We start from the raw sequence: 25,285 nt of genomic DNA, 5'->3' as shown, positions 1-25,285 counted from the left end.
CATTTGGACTCTGCCGAAATCCAAATCTGAGAAGATGACTTTTGTGCAATAATGTACTTAATAGGAGACCTTAGGAAGTAACAATGAAGGAGAAGAGAGATGAGATGAGAGAATAATGAAAGTCAATGGAAAAGACCTTATAATGGCTATATTGTGGACAAGGAGAGCATGGTTACACAGTGACCTTTAAGGAGTGGATAATATAATCAGGATTAACTACAGGTGAAGCAGGTGGTTGGAATATTTATAAGTTTCATTCCAATTTTCACAATTTGAAGGGTAACTTAGGTATATTAAATCCTTGTATTTTGAGCTTGAGCTAAGATGGCTTCAACAGTATTGGAAAAAGATCATGAGGGGAGCAGAGACTCAGTAAGCAGCTGAGGTGAGCTCACTCTAAACTCACTCAAAACTCACTCAGAACTGCTCATTCCCAAAGCAGCTGAATCTGAGATGGCCAAGAGGATATGGACTTTGCCACCAGATGGATTACTATGTCTATTGCAAAAAGTGTCAAGGCCTGCATTCCAAAAATGCACCTGTAGACTGGTCACCCTCCACACAGGCTACACTGTTGACCCCAATCTGCCAACAAAACAACTTTGTGCATTTTACATGGAGTGAAGTGTGCTTTGAACACACATCTCTTTTCTTGCACTAAAATCTGTTTACAATGATGAGATTGGTGGCAATAAAATATTCTGGTGGGATTTAGATAACAGTTTATTATTCATACTGACTTTCTCTGAGACTCCTGTACTTCATATTTTGCTTACTCCTGGGAATAAAAAGAATGACTAGTTGTCAGTGCCTAACACATTTGATTGTCCTATAAAACATTTTGATACTAACTGGTTTCAAGGGTTATTTTGATTAATATTTTCTTACATAGTATGTATTTCTCAATCTTCAGATAAAAATCATATTTTAATGGTGTGTCTATAGAATTTCTCAAGGCCCAATTTCTCTAAAATATCAGATAGTCAAATTTATGACATATAAATGCTACCACTCTAAAAACTAACATAAGTGGATAATAAACTCATAATTGATGTATTTTTAATAGATAGTACTTCATCTCAAGTCATTATTTTTAGCATCTTATTTTGTAGGATATAAAAATTAATGTCTTTAAGATTGGTATATATTATGTAAAGAATCAGTAATGATAAGGTCACTTGGCTTAATTTGCCATCGGTTTCATTTTAGAAAGATTTATTACAGGTTAATGAGTAATATAAAGTTTTAAATTTTGCATTTTACTTCACTTTCAGATTTATTACATAAAAGAATTTTATTTCATAATATTAAATTAAATTTAACACCTTTGAATTTTGAATTGGTATTATATATTCAAATAGATAATGATTTTGATTTAGAAAGAACCTGATTTGCAGGCTTGTAAATACTTCTCTGGTTTGTCATAGAATCAAAAAAATTCACCATTTTAGAAATGAGTATTTTGTTTATTATTTGATCTTGATATTAAAATGAAAACATATATTTACTTTATGGCATTATGGGAAGAAAATTTTAAAAAATCTTGTAAGTACAAATCTTTGCATTTTAATAGAGGTAACTTGTACTTCACAAAGAAGTTATTTATATTAACACACAAAAGTTAAGAAGTCAAATTATTTGAAGTGTAAAAAATTCTTTCATGTAAAAAGATTTGTGTGCCTGTACTTTCCTAGGCACTGAGATACAACAGTAAACAAAAGAGAGATTTCAGCTCAAGGAAATAAAGAAGTAAATATAATGATTAGAGAGTATCATTGCCATTAGGAAAGAAAATAGGTAGAGAGAGTGACTCAGTCTTATTGTTTGTATATTATGAATAGTTTTCTCAGAGAAACCCATGGAATAGGGTAGAAAACCATGGCCATATCTGCAAGTAGTGATTCACATTCAGATGTCGCAGTGGAAGCAATAATGAGAGGCACGGAGAATGTGGCAGGAAATATAATCTGAGAGGCAACTAGAGACAAGATTATGCAAGATTTAGCAGGTTAAACTAAGGAGAATGAGGAGTACATGTTTCATTGGATCTTTATAGGAAGCTGTGAAAGATTCTCAACGTGGGAGTGAAGTGATCTGCTTTTTATTTTAAAATGAGCACTTTGGTTGCTAGATGGGTAATATATTTTCCTTTGACAAGAAATTTAAATGTTATATTTCAGGCATGAGATGATGGTTTATTGCACTAGGGTGATTGTAATGGAAATTGTGAGAAGTGGTTGAATTAAAATATATTTTGGAGATTTGGTCAGTGGGATTTTTGCAAGGCTACATAATGAAATGTGAGCAAAGAATCAAGAATGACTCCACAATTTTGCATGAGAAACTAAAGAAATAATGATACAATTCACTAAGATGGACAATCCGGGTGGTAGAACATGGTTGTGATAAAACGGTCAGCACGGGATTAGTTTGCTATGTATATAATAGGGACATAAGAATGGACATGTTGAGCAGTTATTTAATAATACAAATTGGGAGTTCAGGAGAGAAGCCAAGACTTATGTAAGAAATTTTGGAATTATCAGAATGCATATGATATTTAAACAAAAATCTAAATGCAATTCCTTAATCAATATATATATATATATATATATATATATATATATATATATATATATATGGGAGACTAATAAGAAAGTTCTAAACAGTTATAGCATCTGTTACAGGTAAAAATTAGCAAGAATGAAATCAGTGACTGTGGAAACATGGAGGTAAAGTTAGAAAGTATTTTTCAGGAGTATGTGAGATATTAAGCATGATGTGACTAAGAAAAGGAAATTATATTTACCTTCAATCTCAGGGAAGTAGGAATAATCACTGACTTCCAAAATGAAGAGTATCCTTTTACTCTTAGGATTAAAAAAAGCATGATAGTTAGTGGATTAACCAGAAAATAGGACATGAAAAAAATGATATCAACATAGGTAATAAGTTTGATAATTCTGTTTTTAAAGGATAGAAAAAGAAAATTGGTTAACAGAAATGTGCAAAAAGGGTAAGACTGAAAAATCAGATGAGAAAGAGTTAAACATTAATATATGTCAAAAGCAGAGACAAAGCATGGAGGAAAGAAATTATACTACAGAAAATAATTACAGGATGAATAGTCTTTAATAATAGGTGATAAAGCACAGAATCCACTCAAGAAGATGGGTTGGCCATTGACAAGAACACAGAAAAACAGACATAGATTGGTAGTTGATAGTATGAAGATGAAAAAGTTCTTTTCTAATAACTTTTACTATTTTGGATATATAAGAAAAAATTGGCTAGACAGAGGGTTGATCAAGATTTACAAAGACAAAAGCAAGTTAAAACTAATAGGCTTTTAAAAAAATATTATTTAGATACTGGAAAACTAACATAATTACAGATAAGTACAATTTCCAGATTGTCATGCAGTGCCAAGGTTTACCTTGAGGTCTGTGATCTAGAAATACCGTTAAAAACATCTCCTCCTGTGTGTGTGTGTGTGTGTGTGTGTGTGTGTGTGTGTGTGACATGTGCATGCATTTTTTTAATTTTTCATAAATAAGAGTTATTTGTCATGGTAATCCACAATATCCAGACTGAGAAGGAGCAGATAGTCAGGAAATCAAGGAAATTATTTTTAAGTAGAAAGAGTGATTAATAGTGCCAAATGCTATTATTCAATCAAGTAAAATAAGACTAAATTTTAACCATTTGAATTTAGCAATGCAGATTGATTTTTTTTTAAAGTAGGCTTGTTGGAGTGGAGGGTTCAAATATTTGAAGTAGATTTAAAAGAAACTGTAAGAAAATTCAATTGTTGAGAGTGAGAAAACAGGATTTATTAAAGGAAGATTCTTATTTAGGAAGTAATCTTGAAATGGGGTGGTAGCTTTAGGAGGGAGTAAAATAAAAAGTAGGATATTTTTTGCTTATTTTTTTCCATTTTATTTTTTGCATAACTCTGAATACTTTGTGGAGAAATTGACTGAAGTTTTGATCACAGAATCAGAGAAACACACAGGTAGCTTTGGAAGTAGTCTGAGATAGATTACAGTGAATTACATTGGGGTTTCCCAATAGATATGGTAAGGAATGTTTATACTTAGCACATAATACATGTTCCATATAGTTCTTGAGGATTTAGTAATATATAAATCAATAACAGATAGTGTATACTACTGACCTTTATTTTGGTTTGTGGTTTCAAAGGTTTCAGTCCATAGTCAACCAGCTCTATGGCTTTAGGCCTGAGGTGAGGCAGAGCATAATCACAGAAAGGCATTGCAGAGGAAAGACACTCAGCTCATGGCAGCCAGGAAGCAGACAAAGAAAGGGTCTAGAGACAAGCTGTAGTATCTAAAAGCCTACCCGAGTGATCTACTTCCTCCAAACATATTCCACATGCCTAAAGTTTTTGCTTCCCCTAGTTTAGCAAATAGATTAATCCAATGATGTAGTTATAGCTGTCAAGATCCAATCATTTCCCCATAGTCCTACTTCTGGACATTGCTGCATTAAGGACCAAGCCTTTGACATGTAAGATTTTAAGGGAGCTTACATATCCAAATCATAGCAATTGCTAAGTTCCAGGCTTTGAGAAGAGAAATAGTGGATTACTAAGGACAAAAGGACTTAGATCTGAGATGAGGAGGAGACCCCATAAACTCAGCAAAAACATGGAGGATACCATGGGGATCAGGAGCCAATACCAATTCTTGACACCAAAATACCAGGGATGATGTATTCTGCATTTGTGTCAAAAATTAAAATAAAATGATAGGTCTCTGAATCAACAAGATAATTGATTCCAAATCTAAAGTAAGTAAATTTTATCTTGAGAAATTCACATGAACTTTGCACACTGACATTTCCTTCTATCATATAAATTGAACCCATACATGCTATTGAGCTTGTTATTAGAAAATAACATATTTTTGTACATATGAGTTATCAAAATGAATTTTGAATCCTATTATTGAAGAAAAAAGTGGTTGAGCACAATTCAACTGCCTATTTCTGAGGCTGCTCCTGCCTATAACAATAGGAAGTAGAAATGGTAACTGTTGTGCTAATAATGCTGCTATTACTGATAAAAAGACATTGTCACCATTGATCTGAAGCTAAATATAATCAAATGCCAAATATTTGCCAGAATGCTGAAGATTTCTTACTATAGACTTATTTATCAAACAAAAAGCATGACTTTTTATTTAAATTCCTAATTTTGCAAAATGTGTAATTTTGAGGTCGAGCTTATCCAGCTCTTAATTTATTTTCTATTTAATCTTTTTATATTCTGTTCTAATACATGATATTAAAATAGAAAATTATTCTATTTTAATATATAATATTAAAATACACACTCAGCTACAAAGTTGTACCAGAGTAGAAAAAACTTTAATAGACTTTAGAGACAAAATGGTGAACTTGATAGTGATGGGAAATGTCTTCAGATAGGGAGATAATTGTATTGGAATTGCTTAAAATAATTATGAGCACAACAGAGAAAATATTGCTATGGAAGGAAATTGCAGAAGAAGCCTAAAAGCCTAAGACTTCCTACAGAAAGTAGCATTTGCCTTAAGGTATAAGGGTAAATACTACTTGAAGGAGGAGAGGTGGCATATGTTAGGCAATAGAAATAACATGATAAACCATATCAATACAACAACAAAGACAAAAGTCAATTATCAATGATTATATTTTACTAAACTATACCCTGTGGTGCATATGATCTCAAAAGATTATTGTATTTATCATGAAATTTGCATATTTGCCTCTATAAAGTAATCAAAAAGATAGCCTAGTTATCTCAAACATAGAAAATATTATAACTGCTTACAATTTTATGCGTGTTTGTGTGTATGAAATATACCTGAGAAAAATATGTAACTTTTAGAAAAAATATAATTATATTTCATTAATTCAAACTATTTATTTGCATTTCTATATTGTCTAGATGGAACTATTATCCATATTACTATGTCTAGGAAATACTTACACATTTTTGTGTTATAGTTTTTAGTAATCATAGAAGGGTTAATATAAATATAGGTATATAGAAATTATCACATGTGTTTGAAGTTCAGAAACGCAATTCATAAACTCTTTATATTTTATAAACATATAAGTAGAATTGTGTCTGATTGAGAAAGACTTTTTGCTAAATAATGATTTATTCTATTTTAAAGGCAATTTTTAAAATATTTTTCTTTGTTAAATAGATACAAAATTAAATTAAGACTTAAATTCATGAGGAAATACTCTTCAAAGCAAAGAATAGAATGATTAATTAATTTTGCTTTTTTATGACGGAAGTTAAGCCTTTCATTATATGTCACTGCTGTTTTTTATGAACTCTAAATTCATTTAAAATACTATGTAAAATTTGGATGGTGAGATATCTTTTATTAATAAAAAAAATGGATAAATGAATCATAGAATAGTTTTAAGTAATCAATTTTGTACATGTTAGTTTATTGTCAACTCCAGTTCCACGTTCTAGAAATCATCATGACACTTGGAACTATGTCAGTCTTGATTATCACAAAGCATCAACAGGTAATTAAAATAGTCTTGATTATCACAAAGAATCAACAGGTAATTCATAGAGTGAAACATTATTGCATTAATAATAATATGTCCACACTTAATATATAATGTAGTCTTCATGAAAGTTTACTGCTTTAGAATAGGAAGGATCATGAAATCCTTCCTGGGTATAGAGTTAAGGAAAGAATCCTTAAGAACTAGATTAAATGAATTAATAGATACAGATGAAGCTTAATTTTCCTTACATTTGCTGCTATGGTTTAAAGGTTTGGTCTACAACCTTATGGCATTGAAAGGTGGGCAAATCTTTAAGAGAAGGAGTAGAACGGGAAATTTTAGGTCAGTGGAGGCATATCCTTGAAGGATTATGGACCCATGGTCTCTTCTTCTTGCTATCTTTTCCTCCTAGCAACCATGAGGTGAATGACTTGCTTGGTCAAAATATGATAGATATTTTCTATCATAATGAACTGCCTCAACACAGGTCCCCAAACAATGATGTGAACTAACCATGGTCTTAAACTTTCAAAACTCTGAGCTAAAATAAGCTTTCCTTTTCGTAATTTTTTAAAATTTTTTTAGGTATTTTGTTATAATAATGGAAGGGTGAATAACTCCTTTGATTACCAATTATCAGTATATTGAATGTTCTGTTTATTGTTCTTTCCTCTTGCTTCAATGTAAACTAGTTTCATTTCTCACAAATTTTACCTTTTCAGGTGAAGTGAAATTAGGCTAAACAAAAAACTGGAAGAGAAAGGGATGCATATTTTGGATGTGGCTCTGTCACTATTGGATGTGTGATCTTGACAAATATAAAAGAGGCATGTAAAAGTTGCATCTTAAAATGTAAGATTCTCTAAGTAAAATCTTACATTGTCATGACTTCCTGGAAACAGAATATAAGGGAAATGAATAGACTTGAATATCTTTTCACAAAATCCTAGAGCTTTAGGGGCTGAAAGGAAGAAGGACTTCCAGCAGAGCTTAAGACAAAATAAATGCTACAAGTGTCTGAGAATAACAAAAAGCTTCCTGTATCCTTGAATGACAGAGAAGATCAAATTTGATGTCAAAGTAGCATGTAGAGGAAAACAAGTACATGGAACTCTCTTGAGGAGAATAACCTCCTTTTGAACACGCAGGCATAGGTCATACTTAATATAAAACTAAATGTAACACATACTTTATAATTAAATATTACCTTACTATATTCAGTGGTAAATTTTACAAGACATAAATTTTTAATTTCTCACCTTCCTCTACAGCTAAAAATGCCCATGTGAGGCAGTTCTGGTCAATACAGTATTAACAGAAATCTTTTATTTGTATTCTGGGAAGGATTTCCTGAGAGAAGGGGTCAATGCAGTTGACACCACTCTTCTTCCTTTTCCTGACTGGATTATAGACATAATGACTAAAAGTGCAACAGCAATTCTGAGTCCTGAAACTATAAATATGAATTAAATACTAAGAAATCATAACCTAGCCTGTTACTGTCAAGCTAGTACCAACCTTGGTTGCTGTCTATCTACAGAGTTCTTATGTAAGAAAAGTTAAATCCTATTTATTAAAGTCAACAATTTGATTACGTTTTTTTTTTAATTGTCACAGAAACACAAATCACAAAATCTTTAATTTACCACTGGTAGCATATTAGCCAATAGTATTTTGAAATAATGGTAGGCACTGTATTTTGTAATGTAAAGATACAGGTCGTGAAAAGAAAAAAAAAATATTTAACCCTTGAAGGATTAGGGTAAATGTAAAATGTCAAAGCAAGTGCTATATTAAAAGCTTCACAGGAACTAGGAATGTATTTCATTGGTAAATTGCTTGCCTAGCATGCAAGAGGAAAGTGCTTGGTGTGTTACCCTCAACATACATATACATACATAGCACAGCAGCAGCATCTTCAAAGAATATGTTTCACACTCATGTTGAGCTTGATGTGTCATTTCTTATTTCAACACAATCAACTGCATTGACCAAAGCAATGTTAACATCATGGTGTATGGCTTTGCTGATGGGATATATGTAGTCCTAAATAGAAATCTTAGTAACCCAGAAGAGAATAAGCAATAAAAAACTTAGGGGGTATAGCATTTTATAGCAAAATGTTAATGCTCCTTATTTATGTAATAAAATATGCAGATAATGACTATGCAAAAAAAAAACAATTTAGGCTGAGACTTTTGAGCATGTAATAATTGTTACCAAGGTACTTTTCCTGAGACCATCAATATCCTTTAAAAAAGACACTTTAATGTTCTTTTTCAGGTCACTTAACTTTTTTACTTTTTGATACCTTGTTCTCTGGAAATGCTTTTACTTCCTTATCATTTTTGCATGCCAATCTTACTCCCATTTTTCTAGTGATTTTTACTCCTACCAGCAAAGAACTCAGTATTAGAGTCCTCAGAATAGGAACCCATATGAATCTAGTACTACAAAATTCAGATAACAAATTGAGACTTGATTCTTGTTAGATACACATCATTATACTGTTGTGCTAAACAATGCAGCTTTTTTAGTGGTCTAATGCCTCTCTACCTTTTGTAAGTTCCTTGATAAATTTTATCTTTATGTTTGGATAGTATTTATGTTGTGGAATAATTAATATTAAGATAGCTAACTCCATATTTTGATTTCTGCTTGAACTTTGAAACAAAAACTTTTCCCTGATTTTCTTATTTAAACACACACAAGTGTACAAGAAGAGCTAAACTTATTATTTTAAAAAATGAAATTTTTAACAGATAAAGTTAATTTTCTTATTCACATTCCCATACTTTTCCCTGTATTATAGCTATGCAAACATACTTCAGATACATTCTATTTAAAAGGGTATACTAATGTAAATTATATTAAACTATAATCCTAGTACTTACCAAACTGTTGATTAAAAAACGATCATGATTTTAATTCTCATTAATTCTTTTACACTTTGACCAAGAATCAGGACCTTCCTGCCCTTTTTGCATCCAACAAGTTGCCATTTGTGGTTTATAAAAATGAGGTTGTCTTGTATTTACAAACAGTAGTATATTGACACAGATGGGACAATCAGTTATAGGTTTACCTGTATATCCAGGAGCACAGAAACAGGTATGTCCACCAGTTCTGTTGACACAATTTTCTCCACCTGGACAAGGTTGGATTTTACATTCATTTACATTCAATTCACACAAAGATCCATAGTATCCAGGTTCGCAGTTACATAAAAATCTAGAGAAATGCAGGAAAATGAGAAATAATAAACAATTATATATATATATATACATACAATTTATGTATATATATATACATACAATTTATGTATATATATATACATACAATTTATGTATATATATACATACAATTTATGTATATATATACATACAATTTATGTATATATATATACATACAATTTATGTGCAAATATTAAATTAAAACTTTTGACTTAATTTAAATAAACAACAACATATCCATTTTGGTTTTTTAATACAGAATTTTACTTCCAAAATATTTTTTTCTGCAAAAATATTTGTTACAAGACATATTTTTAAAGAAATGAGTTGAATAAATAATTATTTAAGTTTGATAAATATTATTGACCTTAATTCTGTAACTGTGTTTTCTATGGTATTAGTATAAAATCTTCATCTATATTCTCTTTTGAAAGTATAAGATTACTCTCCTATAAGATAAATGGTATTTTTCTGATATCAAAGCCTTCCAGTTAAAATTTTTTTAAATCCCTTTATCAGCAACAGCTTCATGAATACTGAACCATACCTGTTTGAATATCAGACGTAATTCAATGCTTAAATATCAGGTTCAAATATCTACACTTCGTAGAGTATCAAAAGGGCATCAAAAGGTGATGCCTCTTAAATAGCCTTGCCATGAAGAAGTATTCATAAAAACTTCACGTGAGTGATCCCTTCTTCAATCTCTAATTGTCCCCACTTTATCTTGTATATTGATTTCTGCTGATTCTGATTTTTCTCAAAATTAACTATGACTAACAACAACAACAAAAAAAAGAGATAATTTAACCTGTGTTAAACTCTACCTAAATTGACACATATAAATTAAAATATCAAAATAATTCCATACATTAAATTTAATTGATAGGAAAAGTACACTTATCAAAAATAGATTTACTTAGTGTTACATTTTAGATATGAAGTATCACCTAAAAGCTCATGTGTGAGACAATAAAGTTTAGAAGTGTAATGACTGGGTTTTAATAGGCTTAATCCAAACAGCCTGTTAGTCCACTGATGTGGATTAACTGGGTGGTAACTGTAGGCAGGTAGGTTGTGGTTACAAGAGTTGGGTTACCAGAGGTAGGCCTTTGGGGTCTATATTTTGTCCCTGATGAGCAGAGCTTCTCTGCTTCCTGATTGTCATGTTCTGTGCTGCTTTCCTCTTGCACAACTTTCCACCAGGATGTTCTGCCTCAAAGTGGGCCCAGACCAATGGAGTTGGCTGTCTCTGGACTGAGACCCCTGAAAACCATGAGCCCCAAATAAATTTTTCTCTTCAAATTCTTACCAGTTCTTTTGATCACATCAGTGAAAAAGCTGCTGAAACACAGTTTGCTTCTGTTTTAGAAGTCTAGATAAAGAGGTTTTACTGAGTTTCCCCATAATGCTTTTGAGCCAGATTTTATTCTGATTTTCAGAGGAAACTCTAACATCATTCTATAACCACCAGCATTCTACTATTCCAATGCTCCTCTTTTACTCATTTGATACACATTAATTGATTGTCAGACATTTGTCATGCACCCATTCAAGTGGGAGTAAAGTTTGGATTGCTTTTAAATGGATTTTTTTTTTTTTAAAACAGGATTTTACTATGTTGCCCAGGCTGGTACTGAACTCCTGGGCTCAAATAATCTTCCTGCCTTAATATTTTAAACAGGTGGGTCTACAGATTCATGCCACCTTGCAGATATTTGCTTGCTTTTGAAAGTGTTAAAAGATTAGAAATATACACACATACACATTGTAGAAAGCAAATGTCACTGGAGACAGGTTCGAAGCTTGAAAAAAGCATAGCTAACTGCTACTGAAGGTATCAAAAAAGATGAATCATAAAGACAGTGGGTTCTTTGTATCAGGTGGACAGAAAGCAAAATTGCATGTGCAGTGTCATGTAGATGTAAAAGAGAACCATATTTCTCAAGATCTCTATGTAGTTAAGGAATGGATGTAATCACTAATTCAAATACCATGAATCCTTGAATTTATTTTCAAACAATGAAAAGTCTTCTCCTTCTTGCTAATATATCACTATCGAGTGTGAGATGATTTAATGAATCTATTAAGTGGCTTACTAAGCTGAAAGTATGCTTATTAGGATTTGATTGCTAGTGTGTGTTATCAGTGAATTAGGATGTTTCTAGTGAATCTCAGAGTGGATAAGAATTATGCATAGAAGTCTCAGCAGTAACAAGTGAAAGGCATCTCAGAAAATGATTTGTTTTGTATATTGATAAATTAAAAAAATGTTACATTACTATAAAACAATGGTTTTTATCTTAATGTCTATATCCCCTGTATAAACTTATGATAATTCTACATCTCCAGAAGTTCTGAAATCTACTCTCTATTGTGGAATACTCAATATTAGGAAAAAATTAGGAATATATATTTTCTCAATGAAAGACTTATTTTTTTAAAAAAATTTGATTGTTGATAGACCTTTATTTTATTTATTTATATGTGGTGCTGAGAATCGAAAAGTGCCTCCCAAAAGCCAGGCAAGTGTGCTACCACTGAGCCCCAGTCCCAGCACCTCAATGATAGACTTATGATGATCATGACTTGTTTTATCAAAATATTTTGTTCACTTACAAAATTCCCCCCTTTCATTTTAAAAAATAAGAAAATAATAAAATCCCTTGACTTTTTGTATCCTGTTTTCTTTTCTGTGGATTCTGAAATGTTTCTCTGGGGCTTATGAATACCATAAAACTGCAGCTATGAATCAACTAAAAAACAGGAGCTGCTCTCCTTTCATCTTTCTTAACTGAGTCAATGACCTCTATGCTTTTGCCAAATGATGTTTTTCTAGCCCATCATTTGTTCTATTTTGTTACTTGACATTTTACTCTTGGAACCATTTTTTCCTTTTCTTGTATTCACACATTAGATCAGCGTAGGCATATCTATATAGACTCACAGATTTCCATTCTTTCAATGCATCAAATATATAACTACCATAATTTATTTCATGATGAATTTGTTTGGGATATGAATATCAGTATCCTCATTAAGTGGTTTCTCTTTCCTTTTGACACATTTCCATCATTCTGTGACCACTCTTTCTAACATAAGATATTCCAGGTTTGTTTTAATATATTCCTGGTCCTAATTCTAGATGAGCCATTTGTTAAGGAATTCCTGGCTTATTTAAGTGAGTAATATTATTTAGAAACAAAGATATTTGATATGTGTATTTTTATATGTATGGATACATATAGCTACATATGCTGAAATATATAATAGTTTAGTTTTAGTTTTATCTGAATAGTTTTTTAAAGTAAGTATAAAGAGATTTATATTCTCTCAGCTGCCCAGAATTCTCTTTCATTCACTTTTCAATTCGAATTTCCTTCATATTCATAACCTTTTGGTTATGTTTATAGTTTTTACTAAATGTTATTATTTGCCTACATATCCTTTCTTCTAATATACCTAAATTAATGTAAAAATGAACCATTCCAAAAATTATGCTTTAATTTTTGCTTCTGTTTTATTTATTCATTTATTTTGTATGGCAAATTGAACCCAGAGTTGCTTAACCTCTGAGCCACATCTCCAACCTTTTCTATATTTAATTTTGAGACAGGGTCCCGCTAAGTCGCTTAAGGCCTCTCTGGGCTGCTGAGGCTGGCTGTGAATTCACAATACTTCTTCCTAAGGCCCAGGAACCACTGAGATTACAGGTGTGTACCACTGCACCCAGCTTGGCTTTCGTTTTTAAAGTTGATTTTAGAGTGTATACATGCATGTGCACACATACACACACACACACACACACACACACACACACACACACACAAACACACTGCAAATTTACAAATCTTAGTTGTCAGGATTTTTTATGTTTATGAATCATAATAATCATTTTATCGAAGAATGCATCACTTCAACTTCAGTATGTTATTTTGTCTTTTCAGTTTTGGTCAAGACCATTACTAATCTCTCCTATTTTCTAAACTACTTTTTCAGTCTGAAACTCTTTAGCACTGCATAAATGCACTTCATTTTTCAAAAAAAGTAAGTTCCAAGCATAATTAAAGATTGATAATGTACAGATGACTGTTCAGCTGAAATGTGGAGTATGCCTGCTCTTTTATTAGTGGTTCCAAATACTCCCAGGATTCTAGGGTCAATTTTAAAGATTTCTGAATATTAGCTAAAATTTTATAAAGGTTAAAAAACAAAAATCCACAGACCATTATTGGCAGCAATCCCAATAAAACACATAGTTTACAGGAAATATTTAACTGACTCTATACTCATCTCCCACCATGATATACAATGTGAGGGCATATATTTTGAGAAGGAAATATTTACTGCAGAACAGCATTTACCTTGAATTTCTGGGTCTAGTCTTTCCCAGAAGAAGTAAAATACAGGTTTCCTGTGTCTTTCCCCCTTCTTTTATGATCTGCTCTCTTTCTACTCTTTGGTAATAAGGGAGGCAAACACAAGACTGAACATTTGCAGCATTGTACCATGCCTGTTAACCTGGTCCTTTAAAATAATAATGAATAAAAGTGCCTAGAGTATGTCTGATGGCTTCTCACCAAATCTCTCCTACTGGCTAACATGGACAATCCATCCAGCTTAGGCATAGTTTTGTTTTCATTAATACCTGCTGAGGCTCCCTTTATGCTTCACATACCATTTGAGGCTAAAGGAAAAATAAAAGTGAATCTTCATTTTTGTTAATGTCTTAAGTGGTTCAAGTTGGTAATAATTATTTGATTTTACATTATAGGTTCCTAAAACATTTTTTTTCTTTTTAGAAGTACAATTTTAACAACTTAAATACACGTATATAAAACATCCTACATTCCAAGAAAACAATTGAGATGATGAAATATTTATTTTGATGAAATTAAAATTCTAACTCAAATGCATGACTTTTGCTTCAAAAATTTTAGGAGAATCAAACTTAAACCTAATGTCAAAGTATGGAAAATCTTTATTTTATTTTTAATTGGATAAACATGTTTTTTCAAACATACATTTGTATGCTTTCAGATATCTTTTCAACATACTTTTCTAGTTACTGAGATGCATTTGAACAGATGAATATTGAGAAAAATCCAATGCATAAAGTAGAGATAAGGAAGAGTAAATATGGCTTTACCACAATAAAAGATTACATAGAGCAAAATAGAAGATAATCACTTGGATTTTTAAGTCCTAAAATTAGCTTATGTTTACATTTTATGTACATCATTCTTTTATATTATTTGAAGAATTAATAACTAGAAGAATTATTCTTATATTTCTAGAAAGCTGAGTTATTAAAAATATAATCATTACACAGATTAAATATTACAAGAGCCAAGATGTAGCATAGATTTTTTTAAAAAGAATTTTTATTTAAAAATCTGTTTGCCATAAATTTAATCTATGTTTATTTTAATATATAATTTTACTAAATTACTATAAAATATTACAAAAAAAAAACTATAGAATATAACTCATGAAAATTTCCTTTTTTCAATTTATTTATTTATTTTTTTGGTACCAGGGATTGAACTCAGAGGCACTGGACCAGGAAGCCACATCCCCAGCCCTATTTTGTATTTTATTTAGAGACAGGGTCTCACTGAGTTGCTTAGTGCCTTGCTTTTGCTGAGACTGACTTTGAACTCACAATCCTCCTGCCTCAACCTCCCAAAGTGCTGAGATTACAGGCGTGCACCACCCCTACCAGCTCACTCATGAAACTTTCTGATAAGAAATTTTAGCTTTTGTTAAAGTAGTTCAAATTTTGAAATTCATAATAAATCTTAAAGCATTTTATATTTTTCCTTTATAATACTATTCTACTACTCTTCTCTGCATTTCTCATTCACAGTACTTTATATTAATAAGTATGTTTTAGATTTCAAATAATCTATCTTTGCAAATAGATAAGATATACTTAGGTTAAATTTTTTGAACTTAAATGTAAATAAATCCTTCAAATAATATTTTAAACTTTTGTGTTTAGGCTTTTCATGCTTAAGACATGATGTAAATATTATGGCTTGCATATTTTAATTTTTAATGAATATAGACATATCTTAATATATAAAATATAAGAAATATAGTAATTTGAAAATTTGTATATGGCAAAACCCATCAAATTTAATATTAATCTAAGAAAATACTGAATATGCAATGAGATGCACAGTTTATTTTGCTTGTTTTAATTGTATTGGAGTCCTTCTAAAACTTTTAAACTAACAAATAGTATTCATACATATTTTTGGGGTACACTATAATAACTCAGCACACATATACAACATGTAATAATTAAGTCAGGGTAATTAGAATTTCTGTTTTCTCAAATATTTTCATTTCTAAATGTTAGGAATCTTTGGATTTTTTAGGTATTTGGAAACATACAGATATTTGTTGTGGAATGTATTCTCTTATTGTACTACAGAATACTTGAACTAATTCTCCTGTCATCTAACTTATATCCTTCTTCCCTCCTGCCTTTCCCATCTTCTAAAGGCCACTCTTCTACTCTCTGCTTGTATAAGATAACCTCTTTAACTCCAGTCATGAGTGAGAATGTGTGATGTGGTCCAAGATACCAACTGAAACATTCAGACAATGCTAATGACTAGATTATTCAATGTTGTAGAGAGTGTTAATATTCCATTTTCAAAATTATATAGAAATAATAAACATAATTACCAGAGGTAGAAATGTCAACACCAAGATTCAATGATTCGGAGGGTCGGAACATGGCTGCCAGCGAAGAGGCAGCACATACAATGCCTCCGTGGTAAGGGGATCAGAGAGACTCATTAATACACCCACATGCGTCCTGCTGGGAAACTTCAAGCAAATTTCCTCTGAAAGGAGATCTTCCTGGAACTAGTAAGTTTAATAGGAGGTGTTAGATTGTCACAAAATACTGAATCTCGGCAACCCAGAGCAGGGGCACAGTCCCGCCGGGGGTCGCCGAATGGCCGCTGCCTACACATTGCAGTGAGCATAGGAGCGGACACTAACCGCCTGGACCCCCGCGGGCGGGCTCTGTGAACCCAAGCCGACCGCCGCTCACAAGCGGCAGCGAGTTTAGGAGCAGAAGCGACCTGCCCGGGTCCCCGTGAGCTGGCTCTGTGAATCCCAGCCGGCGCTGGCCACACGCTGCATTGTTCTTGGGAACCATTGCTGTCTGCCTGGACCCCCGCGGGTGGGCCCTGTGAACCCAAGCTGACCGCCGCCCACACGCTGCAGCGAGTTTAGGAGCAGGAGCGGCCTGCCTGGGTCCCCGCAGCCCGGCTTTGTGAATCGCCCACACGTAACATCGAACTTGGGAGCAGTTGCTGGCGGTCTGCCTGTCCCCCCTCCCTCCCCCGGGCTGGCTTGGTGAACCTCAACCAGCCGCTGCTCACACGTTGCAGTGAACTTGGGAGCCGGCGCTGCCTGCTTGGCTGCTTGGGCCCCCGCAGACCAGCTCTGTGAACCGCCGCTGGCAACTGCCAAGCTGCCGCTGCCTACACCCTTGCAGTGAGTGGGGGAGCAGACACTGCCTGCCCGGCCCCGAGGGCCCGACTCTGTGAACCTCCTCTGGCGGTTTGGAGCTGCAGACGACCACCCTCCACCTGCCAACCCAGTGCTGCAAACGACCCCTGACCAGCTCTGCAAAAGGCCCCGCCCACACAGGGAACAGCAGGAAGGGAGACCCGCCCAATCCAGGAGGAAGTACCGCTGCACAGTGATTGACTCCCGCCTACTGAGAGGAGAAACTTGGCCCGGTGGGCATAGCTCCACCCACTGGAAGAGCAGTTAATCGAACTCTAGGACTGCATTTATAAATTTTTTTTTTTTACTGTCTTTTTAAATGTTTTTTAATCCATCTTATTTTATTTTATTCTATTTTTTAAATCTCATTTTCCATTTCTACTATTATTATTTTTCTTTAAATCCCTTTTAATCTTCTATTTTTTTCTATCCTTCTTTTCTCCTGTCTTTACATCTCTTTTTAATTTTCTTATTCCCCCTTCCTTGAATTCTACCTGCTTACTCTTATTCTCTTTAGTGACTTCTACCCATCCCTTCTAATACCTTTCCTCCCAAGCTTCAAATATATTTATAGGAGTAAACAGTAACTCAGCAGTCAAACAGAACAAGAAACAATATGAACAGCATGAAAAAGCAAGGAAGAAAAGGAGTGCAAACAATGCAGGGCAGCCTAAATATTCAGGAGGATATAGAACCACCAGAAAAATGGTCATATAAAGAACTCATGGAACACCTGAGACAGATGGAACGGAACCTTAAAGAGGATACAAGACAGCAAATTCAAGCAGCGAAAGAACACATTGAGAATGTATTACACAAACAGATAAAGGAAGAAGTTAAGCATCTTTATCAGGAGATAGAGACTATAAAAAAGAATCAAACCATAATCTTAGAAATGAAGGAGACTATAAACCAAATTAAAAACTCAAATGAGAGTATCATTAATAGAGTGGAGCAAGTAGAAGCTAGAACATCAGATAATGAAGACAAAATATATCATCTGGAAAAGAGGCTAGCCATCTCAGATAGGCTGGTTAAAAATCATGAGAGAAGCATACAAGAGATATGTGATAATATAAAAAAACCAAATTTAAGAGTCATTGGGATAGAAGAAGGGATAGAGATTCAAACAAGGGGAATGAGTAATCTACTAGATGAAATAATCACAGAAAACTTTGCAGAATTAAAAAAGGAAACAGATATTCAAATTGTAGATGCATACAGGACACCGAACATACAAAATCACAGTAGACCAATGCCAAGACACATTGTTATGAAGATATCCAATATACAGAACAAAGAGAAAATATTAAAAGCTACAAGAGAAAAGAGAAAGATTACATTCAGGGGTAAACCAATAAGGTTAACAACGGACTTCTCAACTCAGACGCTGAAAGCGAGAAGATCCTGGAATAACGTATTTCAAACTCTGAAAGACAATGGATGCCATCCAAAAATTCTGTACCCAGCAAAATTAAGCTTCAGATACGACAACGAAATAAAAATCTTTCCCGATAAACAAAAACTAAAAGAATTTGCAGCCAGAAAACCAGCGTTGCAAAGCATCTTGAGCAAAACACTTCACGAGGAAGAAACGGAAAACAATAACCAAAGCCAACAGTGGGAAGTACCTCAGTAAAGACAGACGGAGGGGGGAAAACTAATCATGGTGAAACAAACGCAATTAAAAAAAAAAAAAACGAGATAAATAATCAAATATGGCTGGAAGTACAAACCATATATCAATAGTAACTCTAAACATTAATGGTTTAAACACTCCAATAAAGCGACATAGGCTGGTAACATGGATCAAAAAAACAAATCCAACAATATGCTGTCTCCAGGAGACTCACCTGACTGGAAAAGACATACACAGGCTAAAGGAGAAAGGTTGGGAAAAAATATACCACGCACACGCTCCTCGCAAGCAAGCAGGGGTGGCCATCCTCATGTCGAATAAAATCGACTTCAAGACTAAGTTAATCCAAAGGGATAAGGAAGGACATTATATACTGTTAAAAGGAACCATTAAACAACAAGACATAACAATTATCAATATTTATGCACCAAATAATGGCGCTTCGAAGTTTATAAAACAAATTCTCCTCAAGTTCAAGAATCAAATAGACCACAACACAATAATTATGGGTGACTTCAACACACCTCTCTCACCATTGGACAGATCCTCCAAGCAAAAGTTGAATAAAGAAACTATAGACCTCAATACCACAATCAATAACCTAGACTTAACTGACATATATAGAATATACCAACCATCATCGAATGGATATACTTTTTTCTCAGCAGCACATGGATCCTTCTCAAAAATAGACCATATATTATGCCATAGGGCAACCCTCAATAAATATAAAGGGGTAGAGATTATACCATGCATTTTATCTGATCATAATGGATTGAAACTGGAAATTAATGATAAAAGAAGGAAGGGAAAATCCAATATCACATGGAAAATGAACAATATGTTACTGAATGATCAAAGGGTTACAGAAGACATAAAGGAGGAAATCAAAAAATTCTTAGAGATAAATGAAAATGCAGACACAACCTATCGGAATCTATGGGACACAATGAAAGCAGTTTTAAGAGGGAAATTCATCGCCTGGAGGTCATTCCTCAAAAAAAGGAAAAACCAACAAATAAATGAGCTCACACTTCATCTCAAAGCCCTAGAAAAGGAAGAGCAAAACAATAGCAAATGCAGCAGAAAGCAAGAAATAATTAAAATCAGAGCGGAAATCAATGAAATTGAAACAAAAGAAACTATCGAAAAAATTAACAAAACTAAAAGTTGGTTCTTTGAAAAAATAAACAAGATTGACAAACCTTTAGCCATGCTAACGAAGAGAAGAAGAGAGAGAACTCAAATTACTAACATAAGGGATGAAAAAGGCAATATCACAACAGACGCCACAGAAATACAGAAGACAATTAGAAACTATTTTGAAAACCTATATTCCAATAAAATAGAAGATAGTGAAGACATCAATAAATTTCTTAAGACATATGATTTGCCCAGACTGAGTCAGGAGGACACACACGATTTGAACAGACCAATATCAATGGATGAAATTGAAGAAGTAATCAAAAGACTACCAGCCAAGAAAAGCCCAGGACCGGATGGGTATACAGCGGAGTTTTACAAAACCTTTAAAGAAGAATTAATACCAATACTTTTCAAGTTATTCCAGGAAATAGAAAAAGTGGGAATCCTTCCAAATTCATTCTATGAGGCCAACATCACATTGATTCCGAAACCAGACAAAGACACAGCAAAGAAAGAAAACTACAGACCAATATCTCTGATGAACCTAGATGCAAAAATCCTCAATAAAATTCTGGTGAATCGGATACAAAGACACATCAAAAAAATTGTGCACCATGATCAAGTAGGATTCATCCCTGGGATGCAGGGATGGTTCAATATACGGAAATCAATAAATGTAATTCACCATATCAATAGACTTAAAGATAAGAACCATATGATCATCTCGATAGACGCAGAAAAAGCATTCGACAAAGTACAGCATCCCTTTATGTTCAAAACATTAGAAAAACTAGGGATAACAGGAACTTACCTTGATATTGTAAAAGCTATTTACGCTAAGCCCCAGGCTAGCATCATTCTGAATGGAGAAAAATTGAAGGCATTCCCCTTAAAATCAGGAACAAGACAGGGATGCCCTCTATCACCACTTCTATTCAATATAGTTCTCGAAACACTGGCCAGAGCAATTAGACAAACGAAAGAAATTAAAGGCATAAAAATTGGAAAGGAAGAACTTAAATTATCACTATTTGCAGATGACATGATTCTATACCTAGAAGACCCAAAATGGTCTACAAAAAAACTACTAGAACTAATAAATGAATTCAGCAAAGTGGCAGGATATAAAATCAACACGCACAAATCAAAGGCATTTCTGTATATCAGCAACAAAACCTCTGAAATGGAAATAAGGAAAACCACTCCATTCACAATATCCTCAAAAAAAATAAAATACTTGGGAATCAACCTAACAAAAGAGGTGAAAGATTTATACAATGAAAACTACAGATCCCTAAAAAGAGAAGTAGAAGAAGATCTTAGAAGATGGAAAGATATACCCTGTTCATGGATAGGCAGAACTAACATCATAAAAATGGCGATATTACCAAAAGTCCTTTATAGGTTTAATGCAATGCCAATCAAAATTCCAATGGCATTGCTTGTAGAAATAGATAAAGCAATCATGAAATTCATATGGAAAAATAAAAGACCCAGAATAGCAAAAGCAATTCTAAGCAGGAAGTGTGAATCAGGTGGTATAGCAATACCAGATTTCAAACTATACTACAGAGCAATAGTAACAAAAACAGCATGGTACTGGTACCAAAACAGGCGGGTAGACCAATGGTACAGAATAGAGGATACAGAGACTAATCCACAAAGTTACAACTATCTTATATTTGATAAAGGGGCTAAAAGCATGCAATGGAGGAAGGATAGCATTTTCAACAAATGGTGTTGGGAAAACTGGAAATCCATATGCAACAAAATGAAACTGAATCCCCTCCTCTCACCATGCACAAAACTTAGCTCAAAATGGATCAAGGACCTTGATATCAAATCAGAGACTCTGCGTATGATAGAAGAAAAAGTTGGCTACGATCTACATATTGTGGGATCAGGCTCCAAATTCCTTAACAGGACACCCATAGCACAAGAGTTAATAGCAAGAATCAACAAATGGGACTTACTTAAACTAAAAAGTTTTTTCACAGCAAGAGAAACAATAAGAGAAGTAAATCGGGAGCCTACATCATGGGAACAAATTTTTACCCCCCACACTTCAGATAGAGCCTTAATATCCAGAGTTTACAAAGAACTCAAAAAATTAGACAATAAGACAACAAATAACCCAATCAACAAATGGGCCAAGGACCTGAACAGACACTTCTCAGAGGAGGACATACAATCAATCAACAGATACATGAAAAAATGCTCATCATCTCTAGCAGTCAGAGAAATGCAAATCAAAACTACCCTAAGATACCATCTCACTCCAGTAAGATTGGCAGCCATTATGAAGTCAAATAATAACAAGTGCTGGCGAGGATGTAGGGAAAAGGGTACTCTTATACATTGCTGGTGGGACTGCAAATTGGTTCGGCCAATTTGGAAAGCAGTATGGAGATTCCTGGGAAAGCTAGGAATGGAACCACCATTTTACCCAGTTATTGCCCTTCTTGGTCTATTCCCTGAAGACCTTAAAAGAGCGTACTACAGGGATACTGCCACATCGATGTTCATAGCAGCACAATTCACAATAGCTAGACTGTGGAACCAACCCAGATGCCCTTCAATGGATGAATGGATTAAAAAAATGTGGCATTTATACACTATGGAGTATTACACAGCACTAAAAAATGACAAATCATGGAATTTGCAGGGAAATGGATGGCATTAGAGCAGATTATGCTCAGTGAAGCTAGTCAATCCCTAAAAAACAAATACCAAATGTCTTCTTTGATATAATGAGAGCAACTAAGAATAGAGTAGGGAGGAAGAGCAGGAAGAAAAGATTGACATTAAACAGAGGCACGAGATGGGAGGGAAAGAGAGAGAAAAGTGGAATTGCATGGAAATGGAAAGAGACCCTCATTGTTATAAAAAACTACATAAAAGAGGTTGTGAGGGGAATTGGAAGAAAAATAAGGAGAGAAATGAATTATAGTAGATGGGATAGAAAGAGAATATGGGGGGAGGGGGATAGTAGAGGATAGGAAAGGTAGCAGAATACATCAGTCACTAGTATGGCATTATGTAAAAATGTGAATGTGTAACCGATGTGATTCTGCAATCTGTATTTGGGGTAAAAATGGGAGTTCATAACTCACTTGAAACTATTGTTCGAAGTATGATATGTCAAGAGCTTTGTAATGTTGTGAACAACCAATAAAAAAAAATTAAAAAAAAGAAGCAAAAAAAAAAAGATTCAATGATTCTGTTTCAATTGATGTAACATAGAACAACTCTATGGCTGGTACATTTGGAGAAATAGTTAAAAACCTTATATATAATCTAATTATTCTAATCATTGATAAGACAAAAATAAATAATCCAATTATTTATGACCAGCAGAATGATAAAACATTGCTGGCATACATGAAATATTCTATAAAACTTGAAAATGAGCCACAGACATTAAAGAAAACTTTTCATTGAAAAATATTTTTCACAAGACTGGAGAAAATTATTTCACATATGTGAATATGTACATTAAAGAGCAAATTTAAAAGATTACAGACAAATAATTAACACAGTAAATTACAGGGAAAATGATAAACATAAATTCAGGTTACTCAATATAATTAATTGGGTAGGATGGAGGAGGTTGTACTTAGGGATAAGCACAAATGTATCAGTAAAGTTCAGCTTCCTAAATTGCATAATGGATATATGTGCACTCACTTTATTATTTGTTAAATTGCACACATGCAATCATTGATTTAATAAAAAGTAGTTTCTAACCTGTTTTCAAGATCCACACATGTTCCATTATTTTTGCAAGGCTTAGAGGAGCACTCATTAATTTGTATTTCACATAGAGATCCAGAAAACCCGGGTCTGCAAACACATCTTTAAAACAACACAAAAAAAGAGTCGTAACTGTATTAATATAAATATAAAGAATTGAAAACTTCAACTGATTGTAGCATAGCTACTTTTTAGTAGTCACATATGTTGCTTAATTTGTTAGTTGAAATTCTAAACATTTATCTTGATATATTCATACACCTAAACAGACATCTAGGTTTTTGTTTGTTTTTCTCTACCTGAAATTGTTGATCTCATCTTCACAGTCACCATAATTCTGGCAGGGAAGAGAGAGACACTCATTCTTATCAATTTCACACTGTTCACCTTCAAATCCTAAAGGAGAGATGAAGTGGGTGTGGATGAGCAATTTTTTCAATAGAATGTGAAGCTTCAGAATCTGTGAACAGGAATCCAGGCAATATGTTCTGATGGAAATTTAAAATAAGTAGAAGAAACAACTTTATTTCAGACTTCTTATACAACTATCAAAATAGTATGTGAATAAAATTACACCACTGTCTATATTAATGAGATCAAACAGAAGAATCAAAAGAAGATGCTCCACTTAATCTCCTGGAAATGTACAGTCGTGGCAAATGTTGCTATTCTTTTATAAGGTATTTAAATGTTTGAACAAGAAGAACTGAAATGATCTGGAAAGCAAATGAATTAATTTGATGACCAATCTTCATGTAAAATTGAGCTTCAATGATCAAATTTATTCAAGACAGTTAGCAGATGTGGCAAATTATTTAATTGCCTTTCACATCCAAGTGATTCAAAGAAAACAAATTATTGTGATTCATAGCTGCATAATCAGTCATCCATTTAAACACTTGCCAGTTATATTAAAAAATAAAAGTGAAAGAAAGTTATGTAGACCAATAAGAGAGGCAATTATAATGATAGTAATATATCCATATCTGAAAAAATGTCCATAACTCATCCCTTTTAAAACTATAATTAAATATTTTATTATTCATAATGAGCATTTAAACAATTATTTCCATAGTCATTTAGGAACAAAATGTATACTTAGTCTAATGCTTTTTAGTACTTTTTCTATACTTATTTTAAAAATATAGTAAACAAAATGATTTTCCTTTCTCTTGCTTTTCCATTGATAAAACTAGGACTGAATAATTGTGGTAACATAAATGTCAATATTCATTGAGGTTCATTTAGTTTGAGAAACATAGGGTTACTCAAGTTACTTTCAGGAAACTATTGCTCTCATACACATAGACTAGAGTTTAAACTGAGTTGTATCTGAAGGAGAACATGGTGTGGTCTAGTTACCAGTGAGTGACTGCTCTCCTCTCATAGCTCTCGTTCTTATTTCTTCTCATATAGCTTCTGTTTCCATCACAAC

General features: G+C 33.3%; 1 protein-coding gene across 3 annotated transcripts in view; it reads right to left on the bottom strand.

Annotated features, from left to right (window-relative positions):
- The window catches only part of Eys (EGF-like photoreceptor maintenance factor), a 1,135,848-nt gene that overhangs the window by 1,005,758 nt on the left and 104,805 nt on the right, over positions 1–25,285 (bottom strand). For all 3 annotated transcript variants that reach the window (XM_078019814.1, XM_078019816.1, XM_078019815.1), the window contains exons 5-7: positions 24,150–24,246; positions 23,845–23,952; positions 9,629–9,774 (exon numbers count right to left, since the gene is read on the bottom strand). In XM_078019814.1, coding sequence (XP_077875940.1) covers positions 9,629–9,774; positions 23,845–23,952; positions 24,150–24,246 — 351 coding nt within the window. The remainder of the gene's footprint in view (positions 1–9,628; positions 9,775–23,844; positions 23,953–24,149; positions 24,247–25,285) is intronic.

The sequence above is a fragment of the Ictidomys tridecemlineatus genome, chromosome 8 (genome assembly GCF_052094955.1).
Source record: "Ictidomys tridecemlineatus isolate mIctTri1 chromosome 8, mIctTri1.hap1, whole genome shotgun sequence".
In the NCBI taxonomy this organism is placed as follows: Eukaryota; Metazoa; Chordata; class Mammalia; order Rodentia; family Sciuridae; genus Ictidomys; species Ictidomys tridecemlineatus.
The sequence above is the reverse complement of the archived record's forward strand: the minus strand, read 5'-3'. Positions and strand labels throughout refer to the sequence as shown.